Consider the following 15301-nt stretch of genomic DNA (forward strand, 5'->3'; position numbering starts at 1 on the left):
TAAAATGATTTTTACCTTGCTCAAGTATCTGCGAAATCCGAGAACACAAATCTTTCTGCAGGCTCAGGAGCTCAGACAGCTGCAAAAGTGGCATGTAGGAAGTGTTACAGTAAACCAAAAAATTTGCATTAAGGCGCTGATGGTACCTTTTCCTTCAGCAGAGTATAGTTCACACAATCCGTGCAAGGCTGAGACAGCAAAGCTGCCATCTCGTGTGAGGAAAGCATGCTATCCGCTCGTTTCACTTCTTGTGATATTGCTTCTCGTAGCTGCCAAATGGCTTCAAGATCAGGCCTGTGCAAGAACACAGATTAGCAAAATGAGGATGGCGCAACAAGAATGACTCACGCTTAACTTACATTCATTCGGCTTTGACAAGACAAACAGAACCGATTGGACTTATCTTAATGAAGTGCCCAGAAAGCATCCCCAGCTATTTTTTTTTTTTTTTTGACGCACCACAGGAGGCAACTAGAGCAGCAATGTGGGCTTGTTAGCACTAAAAGGCAGAGGGCCAGAAGAAGAACAAGGGAGACGCACATGAAGCACTCGTGTGTGCCTCCCTTTTTCTTCTTCTGTCCCTCTACCCTTTAGTGCTACAACTAGTTCTCTACCACAGGAGGGGTGACCATTTCATCACTTTTTCTTGAAGCACCAAATATGAGCCCAATTGTTGGGAAAAGAATGCATGACATATATCTGCAAGGGGCCCAAATTTTTTTAATGACAGTGCAGTAGAGAGAGATTCATTTTTCAGCAACACATTAATCAGGGCAGCAGACATCAGAGAATGTGCAATAATGGCCAATGACAGTGCAGTAGAGAGAGATGAATTGTTCAGCAACACATTATTCAGGGTAGAAGACATCAGAAAATGTGCAATAATAGCTAACAAACTTTTTATTAAATATCCCTTAGTTTTTAGTAACTTGAGTACATACTGCCAGTGCTCAAGGCATGTCACTGTATACAAGGAACACTGAGCACAAAATCAATTTCGAAATAAACGTGTCTAAAATGTGCAGCAAAATGTACTAATGTTGCACACAGTACTATTACAAAGTTAATTAGAAAGGCTTTTCAGAAAATTGACACATGAACACCAATGTATTTTACCACACAATATTGAAGCCAGGTATGCTTATAAACTATTGCTGGCCTCAGAACTGCTTGCAAATATCAGCTATTTGTGACCATTGCATGTTTACTGATATCCACTGTCCCAACTAAATATGTTTTCAAAAAATTCCATATTTGTCTCTTTACCACTGTCTTCAGAAATTTTTGACAGTCTGTGTGGAAACACATGGCAATTTGCAGTCCACCACTGCTTTCACATCTGGTAGAGCATGGAGCGATGTGTCACCTTCCACAGCCCTTAGCGTTTTCTTTTTTCATTTTTTTTTCTACCAGTCATTTGTAGGCCAGTCACACTAACTGTCCTATGCAATGCATCATAACATCTTGTAATGTAGTAAACATGCAATGCCAGCAAGGGATGCAAGGGAATGAGGTTGACATTCTATTTGTGAGTGCATGGCACTCTGCAGGAAATTCACAGCTGGGGTAAGATTATTGAGAGCTGTCGCTACACCTCAAATTTCGTTTCTCCCAACTAACTAAAAACACGAAACTACACTTGTTTGTCTGCAGACATGTCTTAATCCTTCCCTGCTCTGCGGTCATCTGTCCTGGCTGGACCAGCAAAGACTTTTCTTTTTTATGACCACCCATAACGCATCACATCACGTCCATAATGCGTCCCCTCTACCACAAAAATGGTCAGTGGGTAGACACACTACTTTTTCTGTGGACTTGCCCCGCAGACGCCCCTACAAGAGATCAGCACACTGCCCAGGACACAATCATCAGTCAAGATCAAAACAACCTACAAATATGGCTAGTAGCCCTCCACATAACCCACAGTAGTACGTGTTGCTGGGATAGTCGGTATATACTGAGCAATTTCAGACCATAAGATTTATGGCCACTTAGTGCAAAATCGAAACAGAAAAGGAAACGGAAATCTGTTTCGATTTCGTGCTAAGTGGATACAAATTTTATGGTCTGAAATTGTTCAATATAATAAATTCTGGGGTTTTACGAGCCAAAACCACGGTTTGATTATGAGGCATGCCATAGTGGGGTACTCCGGATTAATTTTCACCACCTGGAAATCTTTAACGTGCCCCCCAATGCATGGGACAGGGGCGTTTTTGCATTTCGCCCCCATCGAAATGTGGCCGCCGCGGCCAGGATTCGATCCCGTGACCTCGTGCTTAGCAGCGGTACAACATAGCCGCTAAGCCATCATGGTGGGTGGAACTGTCAATATAACCCAAACCTCTCCATATGAGAGGTCAATTAGGACTTCCTAATGTGATGCCACGGAAACGTGTAATTACTTTTGCCACTTCTTTTAAAAAATTTTGTGGGCACCTTCCTACAAAGACACTTTTATTAACTACTGCGACTGGTACTACCACTAGCCACACTCAAAGGTTGGTTTAACGCATATTCACGAAAAATGGCTACACAACGTAATCATAAAAGCGCTACTCGGGTAAATCGGCAACAAGTAAAATTATGAAGCACAAGAGTTCTTAATACTCCAGGTGTACTTGCAGCAGGTACATTCCTATATAAGACCACACAATCAGGCAGCAGCAATTATGAGGGCCCTTTAAAATGTAACGAGTGTTACTGTTTTTTCTCAAGAACTACTCAAGATAACCTCTGCGACAGTTCTTAATGTTTTTTTTTCCCCCCGCATACTGCTGTATTTTGTAACCTTTCTACACAAGCCAGTGTTAAATAAGGGAATGCAGGTGTTCTTTGTAGAGACTTATGTCCTCCTTACCCACCACAGTGGTTTAGCAACTATGAACACGCGCTGCTAAGCACGACATCGCAGGATCAAATCCCAGCCGCAGCAGCCGTATTTCGACGGGGGTGAAATTCAAAAACGCCTGTGTCCTGTGCATTGGGTGCACGTTAAAGAACCCTGGGCAGTCAAAAATTAATCTGGAGTCCTCCACTACAGCATGCCTCATAATCAAATTGTGGTTTTGGCATATAAAACCCCAGAATTCAATTCAAGTCCTCCTCAGATTGCTTTGCCTTTTCACTAAATCAAAAGCTGGGTCGTCATCACCAAAACTAATCTTGTTTAGTGCATTATTTATCATTATTTACCAGGATGCTTTAAGAGCTGAATTTGCTTTAATTCTCACTATGCTGCTCTCAGTGTGTTGGGCCCTGTATCAAGAAAGTACAAAATTTTGCTATTTATATTCCTCCATATGATTTAACATGCAATTATGGCTATGCACATTTAATCATTTATACTCACCCAAAGTTTAGATGAGAAAGTTCTGAGAACACACATTCATATTTGACACTTTTCTTAATATGTGATACTAACAAGAACAAACTGGGAAATGCAGTGCATTACAGTAATTTTAAATAACTTGTTGTTCCTGCCAAATGATTTAATAGTAGTCATAATTTCACACTGTTCATTCTTAGTGAAAATCAGCACATGGTACACAGTGTACAACCACTCTTCAAAAATCAGTACACTTAATGAAGAACTCCATGAAAGAGTTATACGAGGTCTGTTAGAAAAGTATCCGACCTTTGGCCGCATAAAAAGAACTGGCATAACTGGAGCGTTGGAAACCTAATCACCCTCAATGTAGTCTCCTTGGGACTCCACACACTTCTCCCAGCGGTGTTGCCATTGTTGGAAGCATTCCTAAAAGGCCTCTTTCGGAATGGAGTTGAGCTCAGCTGTCGTTGCAGCCATAATGTCCTCTCTTGTCTGAAATTGCGCTCCTTGCAATGGCCTCTTGATTTTGGGAAACAGCCAGAAGTCGCAGGGGGCCATATCAGGAGAGTAAGAAGCCTGTTGAACTACAGGAGTCTGGTTTTTCGCCAAAAAAGTTTGAATCAAGCGTGAGGAATGTGCAGTAGCATTGTCGTGATGGATGCGCCAATTTCCTGTTGACCACAACTCCGGTTTCTTGCGGGAGTCAAAGAAAGCAGTCAGCATCACTTTGAATTGCTGCGCACTTGGCGGCCTTCTTTGGTCTTGGTGACGTGGAATGCTTCCACTGTGACGACTGGGATTTGGTTTCCGGGCTGTACCCATACACCCAAGACTCGTCACCAGTGATTATGGTGTTCATGAAGTCGGGCTCACTGTTTGTGGAATCAAGCATGTCCTGTGAGATTTCAACACGAAGCAGCTTTGGCACAAATTTCGCCGCAATTCTCTTCATGGCCAAATCTTCGGTCATAATGGAATGTGCAGAAAAAGTGCTGATGCCCACCTCTTCCGCAATTTGTCGGATAGTCAGATGACGGTCCCGAATCACCAGATCGTTCACTTCGGCTAGACCTGGTCATTTCGGCATGTTGATGGCCAACCGGAGCGTGGCTCGCTCTCCACCGATGTACGACCGTCTTTAAACCGCTTGTACCACTCCTTAATCTGTGTGCTGCTCATAGCATCGTCCCCGAAAGCCGTCTGAATCTTCCGAACGGTTTCTACCAGTTTCTGGCAAAATTTGATGCAGTAGCGCTGCTCCAGTCGCTCCTCCATTTTCCTTGCAATAAAAAAACCGCCGAGAGCACTGCCCACTACCTCACACAAACGCTGCGTCCCAGCGACTGACGCTATCGGCAGGCGGGAAAAAAATTTGCGCATGCGCACAAAGGTTCAAGGTCGGCTGATGCAAGCACGCTTGTTTCATATCCATCAGGTGTTCGCCAAAAAAAAAAATAATAAGGTCGAATACTTTTCTAACGGACCTCATATAAAGCAGTGATTATCAGTTACAACAGGAAAAGCTGTACAATGCCACCATTAGGAATGCTTCACCCCTAAAATATGTTCCTGACACAATTGCTTGACAGGATTTTTATTGTGCACTTACACAACAACTAAGACAAGTACATAAGAGGAACTGAACAGAATCATCTGGTGACAAAACTTCTGGAACAAACAAAGAAAGTATAAACAAACTTAAGAAAGCAAGGACATGCAACAGAGAACTAGGAGCTATTTGAAGGCCCAATGAAATAAGTTATCAGAACCAGGCAAATGCTTGCATCCATTAAATAGTGGGAGCCCAACACACACACAGCATGTTTCAGCAAACTTGTGCCAAGCCTTAAAAATAAAGGGGCTGTGTGTTTCATGAACACAACTGAAACAATATTATTCACCATTCACCTAAGCAACTCAGACTATTTTTCACAGTAATCTTAATTTACTAATGAGCAATAATTAATTAGCTAACTTTTCAACTATGAACATAAATGCAATACCTTGAATGCAAAACTTGCAAGCGCATTGAGAAACATCTCCATGGTTTTGATGAAGATACCTGTTGTCAGTTTATTTGTCCGACGAACAAAACACAGCGCATACATGAAAATGGGGACAAAGGCAGAGGCAACACCAAAGTTGCAGCAACAAAACTAAATCACTACTTTTATGAAATTAATTTTTCCAAGCTCCACCGAAAGTGTGTGAATTGCATAAAAGTACCACATGACTAGGCACTTGTGCATAGCAAAGCTAGTGCCCTCAAATATTCTTCAAAGGAATGACCGCTGCTGCACATAGAACAGAATGTATAAGCAGACTTGAGTAATTGTGAGTGATCCGAAAAAAAAACACACACAAGATAAAATCCCTGCTGAAACAATGTGTCCATGAGTCACAGTGATAAAGAGTGCATGACAACCCTTGAGTAATGTTGACAAAGCCCTTGAGACTGTGTGAACACTATTGCTATTCACAGACTGCATGAGGGTGAGGAGAGCATGGCAGTGGAAGCAGTGGACAGCAATACAACTAAGGTGATAGTTCTGAATTGTCACCGCAGAAGCATTGTTTTAACTTGCGGCTCATTCATACATTTGATCTACGTGCAGAGAGACTTTTCATTTAGGATTTTTATGAGGGCACAAATTTCACTGCACACAGGCACCTGGGTCACATGGTACTTTTTCAAGTTAGGTGCACTTTCTTTGTAGCCCAGAAAAATTTAGTCTGCAACAGTTATCGGCACAGAAATAAAGTGGTTTGGTATATTGCATCATGTTCTACAACTTCTCCAGTCACAGCTGTGTGTTTATATTATAGCATAAATGTTACATACCTGATGTTTCTTAGTGAATTAGACTCATTGCAAAAAATACTATGAGTTACTCTAAGGACAGTGAGTATCGATTGCATTCACATAGCCTGTGCTTGACACAAGTTAGTTGAAATTCTGTGCATACAATATTGACACAGTGGTGGGGCTTCCGCACCGCGGGACGGCGTACGCAAAGGTCGGCGCCATGAAAGACGATGAAGTGCGTAACCTGTTCATTCTTCTTCTGGCCTGCCATTAAAGGGACGCGTCTATTTTTAAGTGCGAATGCACTTCTTAAGCGACCCCGAAAACTCCGTCGGCATCCGCGCTCCTCCTCCTCTCCCCTAGCAACGGTGCGAGGAGCGGAGAGGAGCGTCTGTAGCAACGGCGCAGCGACGTCACGCCCCACGTGACTGCGCGCGCTCCGCCCTCCGCTCCGTGGCTGCGCGCGCCCCGCGCCGGCTCCGCACCGCTCTCCGCGCCGTGACGTCACGGCGCCATGCAGCTGGTGTGCCTCTCCCCCCGTTAGGTTTGCACTCACCCTCGGCCGCCGCCTCTCCCCTCGCGCTGACAGCTCCCTCCTCGCCCGGTAACAGCCCCTCGTGTGCGTACTCTCCCCACCGCTCACCCCCTCTCCAACCGCCTGGCGTGTTTCGCTCCGCCGTCACGTGTTGTGTGTGTGGCGCCGGCGCATCAGTCGTGCTCTCTCGCTGCCGTCTCCTTCGCTCGGCTCTGCAGTTTAGTCGCGCGCGCCCCCTCATAGCATCACCCCGTGCTTCGCACTTCCTCATACTCCCCTTCGGGGAAATGCGGGTTTTTTCAAGCCTCCGTCCTCAGCCTACGTTTTCTGGTGGAGGTGCGCGGTACATGCTACCGCTTCCAGATCGAACCCCGTCTACAAGCCCAGCACGAAGTCCGGTCGAGCTGACTCCAGTTCACGTACGGACAAGCCGTCGACTTCAAGATCTACCACCTGAGCACGAGCCTCTACCCCACCGTGTCTGAAGGATGAGTACATCAGTTCCTTCTTCCTCAGCTGCACCAACTGAGGTCGTGCTTAACCAGTCGCGAATCCCCAAATACTTCCATGGGGACACCTTCGAGGATGTTGAAGACTGGCTCGATCACTTTGAGCGCGTCGCCAAATACAACGGCTGGACTCCGGAGTGGAAGCTTACTTTACCCTCGAGGACTATGCGCGGACATGGTTTGAGAACCGTGAAGCGGCCCTATCGACTTGGGACGAATTCCGACGGCAGCTAATCAGCACATATGCAAGCCTCGATCGCAAGGAGCGAGCTGAATCTGCAATCCAGGCGAGAGCACAGCGGCCGAACGAAAGCGTCGCTATGTTTGTCGAAGATATGTGCCGACTCTACCGACGCGCGGATCCGTCCATGCCGGAAGAAAAGAAGCTCAGGAACTTAATGCGTGGTGAAAAGCAAGAATTATTTGGAGGCCTGATATGCAACCCACCAAAGACCGTTGCAGAGTTTCTCGCTGAAGCCATATCAATGGAAAAGGCACTGCAGCAGCGAACAAGGCAGTACAACTGCGACGTGTCTACCTTATCGTGTGACCCTCTCGCTGTACCCTTTGACAATACCGACGCCTTGCAGGAGCTCATTAGGCTTGTTGTTCGAGAAGAGCTCCAAAAGCTTCAGGTGGCTCCGGCATCGGTACCACGACTCGCTCTGGCTGAGGTCGTCCTGGAGGAAATCAGGCAGGCAGTCCAAGTCCCAGAGCGAAGCGAGACACCACAGCACGAGGTACGGCAGCCACAGCCTCGCATGTCGTATGCGGAAGCTGCGCGAAGTTCTTTGTCCCCGATTTTTCATGGTGTGAGTGACGTCCTGGACTTTCATGGTGTGCGCGCCATTGAACAAGCAACTGGTGACTTCAGGCCTCGCCACACGCCGTTCATGGCTGAAGCACAACCACCCCAGAAGAGCGACGTATGGCGCACTGCAGACCGGAGGCCCTTGTGTTTTCATTGCAGAAGCCCCACCACTGTGTCAATATGCACACATGTCATGCGACTTAGTTTGACCTGTGTTTAATCAATTACGTTCTGTTTGAGCAAGACCCACAGAACTCTGAAAGATTATGGCAACTCCTGAAGAGAACTCTGATGCAAAAGAATAATAAATGGTGGAGACACTGCATTTCCTCACATTGCAGTGCCAGAGTAAGCTTAGTAAATAACAAAGAAAGAAGAGGAAACAGAAGAACACAATCAAGATAAGCAAACACATGAACATCAAAGTTCATTGTGTGATACTAAATGTAAAATGTTTTACAATGGGGAGGCAGTGAAGCAAGGATGTACAGGGTTGTCATTTAAAAAGTAAGCAAGTACTATGAGCACTTCACTGAAAACTCAGTGAAGCAGCAGTACGAAACTCACGCTGTTTCTTGTGTTTTTCGCACCAGACCAACAAGTGAACTCCCACACCGCAGGTGCTTTGCTTTGTACTCTCGTAGAGCCCGATGCAAATCCGAAAGCTCAGTAAGTGTGTGCTCCTGCACAAGAAACAAGAAAAAAAAAATGGTGAAGTTACATTGATTCTGCATAAAGCCAATGCCTGAGGCTCCATCTCATCTGAGCATCATGGAACCTCCGGCTATATTGCTACAGTCAGTAACAGTGATACATCGAACCGGTGTGATCAAAATGATCAGCCAGTAGCGCTATATTATAGAAGAACCCAGGTGGACTTCTACTACTACTTCCAGCCATGCTCTGCACAGCCTGCAAAATCACGAATGCAAGGTAGTATGCCTTATTGCACATAGATAAAGATGCCAAGGTCTACTGCTGAGTAATAGTTACGAGATCGATCAAGGAGGCAAGAGTAGCTAAAAAAAAATTAAATTGAAACTAATATTCCCACTTTGTGCTCTTTTTTAAAGAAAAGAATATATCTCACTTGACAGTGCACAAATGTCTCAATATCGCAATTTACAGAGCGACATAGTGGATGGCTCAGAGGAAAGAAAGTGGAGGAGAGGCCTTAGCCAGTCAGGCTGCATTGGAGGATTGACGCAATTAGCAGAATCTTTCTTTCCAAAGCAGCACCGGAACAAGTCAGCCAAATAGCAGCAGTGTCAAGGTAACTGCATCAGTCACATCACTGTGTGGGCAAGTGGAGGCACACTTCTTTGATGCCTGTTCTGCAGCCGCCAGTTTACCGTATAGACTCGTGTAAGGGCCGCACCCCCAACTTCGCAGCCCAAAATTTGGAAAAAAAATTTCCAATGGAGAAGCAATCACATTTAGCGCCCCGAAGCCGAATTTTCGCACGGTGCATACTTCAGCGTGCCGCTACTAGATGACGAGAGGCGGGGTATGCACAAGTCACTGGCTGCGCTGGCACCATTTTGACCAAAAGGTCATCAAAATTGTGAAAAAGAAGTGCAGCCCTTACACGAGTCTATACGGTAGTATTTGTGTTTACACTGCACATGGAGCCTGGGTTCACAAGCAATACTCATGAAAACGCTGACAACACAGAAACACACACGTCTTTCATTCTGCCACTGCATCTTCACGGCAAGGCAAGTTTAACATTCACTAATGGTGCAGAAGTACAGTACGGGAAATGGCGCAAGAGAAAAGACAGACAAAGGAGAAGAGGTTATGTCCAAGAGCGGCATAAATTGCATCAAGTGATTAAAATTAAATTCTGGGGTTTTACGTGCCAAAACCATGATCTGATTATGAGGCATGCCATAGTGGGGGACTCCAGATTAATTTATAAATTCGACTGCTTGGGGTCATTTAACATGCACCCAATGCACGGTACACCGGTGTTTTTGCATATTGCCCTCATCGAAAAGCGGCAGCCGTGGGCATCAAGTGATTAAAAAAGGCGCCAAGTAAAATTAAACAAAAAAATTTTGCTCCTGTATGAAGATGTCCCAACATACGTCTCATTTTGCATAAGACGTACAGTTTCGCAAGTTTGAAGTTGCCAACCGCCTGGCTTCAAATCCAGACTTTGCTTCAGGTTACTTCTTTGGTTTGACATTTGAAGGGGCACTTCTAAGAACAGGAATTTCGCAGTGATGATGAACTGAGGTCATTGAATACAATCTATATATGTGCGACAAAGTATTTTTTACAGCGAAGCTGTTAGGAGGTGTACTTCAACATAACTGCTTCTTGGGCAAGTTGATACTTGCTTAACATGATCTTTGTAGCGCAAAAACTCGAAAATTAAAGATAACAGTAAGAGGAACGAGAGGTAGCACTCGTCTTTCCTTTCCTCATTCCTCTGACTGTTATCTTTAATTTTCGAGTTTTTGCGCTACAAAGATCCTGTTAAGAGGAGTTCCATGTGGCAGTGAAGGCCGGCGTGCTACGGCATGATCGATATCAAATTTAAATGCTATGCAACGTGTGTTGGAGTCCTGAATTTGTTTTGAAATTTAATTATAATATAAAGGTTACCTTGCTTATACCTAATTTGAATAGATGACTTATATGCATTGTTCTTATAACCAATAATCCATTATTTGAATTTCTCACGTTGCATTATACCAGCTCCATGTTGGAGGTCAGCTAGGAGTTTGTACAGCTGTGGCAGTGAAAGCTGACACTATGATGCTACAACACAGCTTGGGGGACGTCACAAAGAATTTACTTTAAACATCATTATTAACGATTATAAAATAAAAGTTACCTTGCGCATACCTCACTGGAATATACAACTTCTTAGCAGTGTTTTCTTTTTAGCCAGTAATCTATAATTGTTGCTTAGCACGTTGCATTTTACTTTCTCCACATTGGAGGCGAGCCAGGAGTTTGTACAGCTGCAGCGGTGATAGCTGATGGCGCTGTCTAGCAATGCTGCCTGCATGAAAGCCCCGAAGCGGCCGTATGACCAGGGCATAGGGGAGAACGTGCAGGCAGTGTCAGTGATGAATCATTATAAGAACCAGCAACAAACAGACGCTTAGTACTTCCGAAGAATATGAGAAGTCCCTTATACAGCTTCACTGTCTTTGATTTATCAGCTGCTAAGATTGGTATGCATCTGCAAATGATTTTGATGCAAAAGCGTCAAATGGCTCATTGAGCAAAAAAGCTGGTGTCTGTAATCTGTAGCAGCGAAACGGCACCTAAAATCCCATTGCCTGCGACGCCACATGACGAGCGAGCCTCAACAAATTCCCATTGGCTGCGACGCCACGTCACGAGCGCACCTCAAAGGAGCAGAGTGGGCAAAAGGGAACACCTGCTGCTGCAGTAGCGCGCTAGGTGTTGCACAAGGGAAGAAGACATCGCCACGACGCCACATCACCCTCACTCTCGGAAGCTGGAGCGTGGTGCCCAAGCCAGCACCGCAGGCTGATGCTTGCTGGCTCGGGCAGCACGTACTGCTATCGCCTGCTGGCCTTGGTGGCCACTAGTGCTTCCTCAGTCTCTCGTTGCGCAGGAGGACGTCAGTGGCATGAGGCATTGGCACCACGGCCTGCTGCTGCTTGCTAGCTCGAGCAGCACATACCGCTATGGTACATTACTCGCAGTGCAAAACTCAGAGGACCACTCAGCGGCATTTAATTGGACATGAATGCTTTCGCATTCCCCGCTCATAAGAAGTGCTTAGGTGGCCTCATTTTATTTATTATTTCCCCTCCCCCCTTTCTTCTTAGGAATCAGATAATTTGGAAAGCAATGTGTGGATTACATTGATCTTCAGAGTCATGAGGGAGGTAGTGGCCGAATACTACACCGAGGAGGCCAATCCCTGTTTTGGTGAGGGAATGACTTTGTTGAAGCTTAGTGGGCCTTTCTAATTTGGTTGCACCTGGACTAGTATAGCCCCACTAGCTCTCCGAAATATATATATATATATATATATATATACATATATATATTTATTTTTTTTTTGCCGGTGTCAAGCGCCACTCCATGCCTGAAAATGTAGTGGACTGGATTCAAACTTACGACCTTCAGATTAGAAGTCGGATGTTCTACCTCCGCTCCACGCCCCCACTGGATACCACGAGAAGGGAAGTGCAGTCGAGCACGGCAGTAAACTAGGCGGGGGGATGAAGTTAGGAAATTTGCAGGCGCAAGTTGGAATCAGCTAGCGCAAGACAGGGGTAATTGGAGATCGCAGGGAGAGGCCTTTGTACTGCAGTGGACATAAATATAGGCTGATGATGATTATTATTATCTTCAGAGGTACTGGTCCAAATATTACTATTGTTCAATAAAAAGTTAAAAAAGTAATTATAAAAAAATGCAGCTGTTGAGGCATGTTAACCATGCCTAAAACTCTTGATCACTTATTGTTGAACTGCAGCACGCACAAAAAATAAACACAGCCAGAGAGAACAAAAAACACACTGAACAGTGTTTGTTTGGTCCCTCTGTCTGTGCCCTTGGTTTTTTGTGTGTGCTGCAGTGGAACAAGCATGTGCAGCACTTGCTTCTTCCTACTGCATGTGTCTTAGCCTGACTGCTTAGAAATTATTGAAGACCCCCCATGTACAATGTTGTAATCGTATGAGATTGTCTTTAGGATTGTCACTACAGGTCTTGTCAGTGATCAAAGGCCATAGAAATAAAAGCTGGGCAAGTTGGTATTGATTCACTGATGAATTGTAGCACATGTGAAAATCTGAAGACACATGCAGTAGGAACAAGCAAGTGCTGCACATGCTTGTTCCTCTGCAGCACACACAAGAAACCAAGGGCACAGGCAGAGGGACCAAACAAACACTGTTCAGTGCGTGTTTTGTTCTCTCTGGCTGTGTTCATTTTTTGTGCGTGCTGCAGTTCAACAATAAGTGATCAAGGGTTTTAGGTGTGGTTAACGTGCCTCAACAGCTGCATTTTTTTATTACTTTTTTTTTCTTTTTTTCCAACAGCGACTTGGAATAGAGAACTCCGTACAGGCATACACCTACTCTTGTTTCTCTGAAATTGCAGCAGAAACAAGAACGTTTAGTCGTGAAATGTCTTTTGCATATATAACAGGGTAATAGACCTATTATTGTGAATCCTCTGCACATTTTGTTGCCAGATTGCTTCTAAGGTTACTTTTTTTAAACACATGTAATGTTGAACATTACCTGCCAAATATGGTTTTGACAAGCCTGGTGACTGTACTGTCCAACTGTCTATTGAATAATAGGCCATTATTATTACTATTATTATTGTTTAGATACAAGAGAGTCATATGCTGTACTATTCGCTATGCAGTTTGCTTACAACAGATGCATGGATGCTTGCATGGGCCCCTCTACATAACACAGTATAAAATTAAAATTACCTCTATTTCCAATGCAACAGCTTCACTAACAGTATTGGACACCTCACTAGCTTTAAATTTAGTTAAACATTATGAGCCTGTAAACATACCCCTGATTCCTCACTGCCATCCTGGTTGCTAGAATCCAAGAGATTTCCTGGCTGGGGTGATGCAACTTCTTCCGTTATGGTTGACTGCCTGTAGAGTAGTGGCCTTTTGTGACGCTCTGTGGGCACAACGTCAACATCCCCTTCATCATCAGGAGCAACTGACACCTGCTCCCTTTCAGATAAGTTTTTGTGACCATTGTTGTTGGCAGCATAGAGGTCACATGAAGTAGAGTCCACACTGCCACCATTCACACTGATCAGCTCTCCAAGCCCTGAGTCACCAGATGGGCCATCCAAGCTTGCCGGTGGGTGCTCACTGTCCTCTTGCATTTTGCCTAATTCGACCACATGCGCCCCTTGTCTCTTGTCAAGGATGATGCGCACAGCACGCCGCCAACGCCAACGCATGCGACGACGTTCAGATGTGAGAAGCATAAGGCCCGATTCAAGATCAAAGCTGAAAGTCTGGTGCCCCAAGACAAGTCTCTTGTGACCAGACATTTTGTCTTCAACCCCCTGCCGCTCTAAAAACTCTCGATTAGCTGGCTCCAAAATGCTGTCAGAGCTGCCTCTGCTAGCACTGCTGAGCAAAAGGCTGCTGGTTCGCGCCAACTTTGCAGTGGCAGCAAAAGATCGAGTCTTTTGGTTCTGCTCCATAGCTTCAATAATCTTGGAGCTGATAGCAGAAGGTGGACTGGACTGATGCGCTGGAGCTGCAAAAGAACAGGTGAGAAGAGTTGAAATGTGCTTTAATAGACTCTAATCATAGCTCAGAACTGTGCAATTGTCGGACATATTGGGTCCAGATTGTTTAACAATTCATTTCCAGATTCAGTGTTGTCTTTTGTCACTAGCTCATAGATGCTGTCGTGCTGTTTTCGCTGAAACCAGCCACTCTACTCAGCATGAGTGATGCAGAAAGAGCAGAAGTGTTATAATTGTCACAAAATATGGCCCCTGGTGCAGCTCTAAGGCTGGATATTAAGCAAAGACAGGTCAAGGGATGAGTAATGAGTACAAAGATCTGCCTTCAAACACCTTAGACTCCACACAGTACTCGTTTCAACTTTATTGAAATAACATGCTGATGCCACACCAAGCAACACGTAACTAAACACCAGCTCGGTTACAAACTTAAGAAAACTAAACAAGGTTCACTTCCTGGTGCATTTACAAACATGCAGATAACTTACAGGCAGGACCACTGTTCATAAATATCAGCACCTTTCTCTTGCGTTCATAAAAGGGCTCATCCACAGTCAACACTGACAGATGCATATTAAATAAGCAAACACCATGCAAGTGCAATCATTAAAAAAAATAAATGAAAAAGAAAAAAGAAAAAACATTCTCAAAATTTAATTCTGCCAATGACTATCACTAAACAAGTACAACTTTCAGCCATTCTCTGATGACTCAGCTTTAAACAGAAGCGAAATTTACATTCCAATTTATACTATTCTATGTGCCAAGATAAAATGCATTGTACTACTGCCTTAATGTCATCAAAATGGTTTTCTGAAGAATGCAAGCATTAAGATGTGAATGCTTAATTTAAGCCAAATTTCTCCACTGAAAAGCCAGCATCCAGAAAAAGTGCAGCTAACAACTAGCAGGGTACCGTAAAGCAGGCGCCCAAGTCATCCGATAATATTGGCCTTGGTTGGAAGCATGGTTCCACTGCTCTTTGAGGCATGATCAATGACTCAGAACAGTGCATTTCTAATGCTACAATTCCCTCACCATGTCACGTCAAAGCTAGGAAAAACTCATT

The 15301-nt window shown here is 44.6% G+C and overlaps 1 protein-coding gene across 1 annotated transcript in view; it reads right to left on the bottom strand.

Annotated features, from left to right (window-relative positions):
• Nucleotides 1-15301, bottom strand: part of LOC119455890 (uncharacterized) — an 80080-nt gene that overhangs the window by 1840 nt on the left and 62939 nt on the right. The window contains exons 11-14 of the mRNA XM_037717416.2: nucleotides 13528-14240; nucleotides 8560-8675; nucleotides 147-294; nucleotides 16-79 (exon numbers count right to left, since the gene is read on the bottom strand). Of these exons, the coding sequence (XP_037573344.1) occupies nucleotides 16-79; nucleotides 147-294; nucleotides 8560-8675; nucleotides 13528-14240 (1041 nt within the window). The remainder of the gene's footprint in view (nucleotides 1-15; nucleotides 80-146; nucleotides 295-8559; nucleotides 8676-13527; nucleotides 14241-15301) is intronic.

Source organism: Dermacentor silvarum, chromosome 1 (assembly GCF_013339745.2).
Source record: "Dermacentor silvarum isolate Dsil-2018 chromosome 1, BIME_Dsil_1.4, whole genome shotgun sequence".
NCBI classification, from domain to species: Eukaryota; Metazoa; Arthropoda; class Arachnida; order Ixodida; family Ixodidae; genus Dermacentor; species Dermacentor silvarum.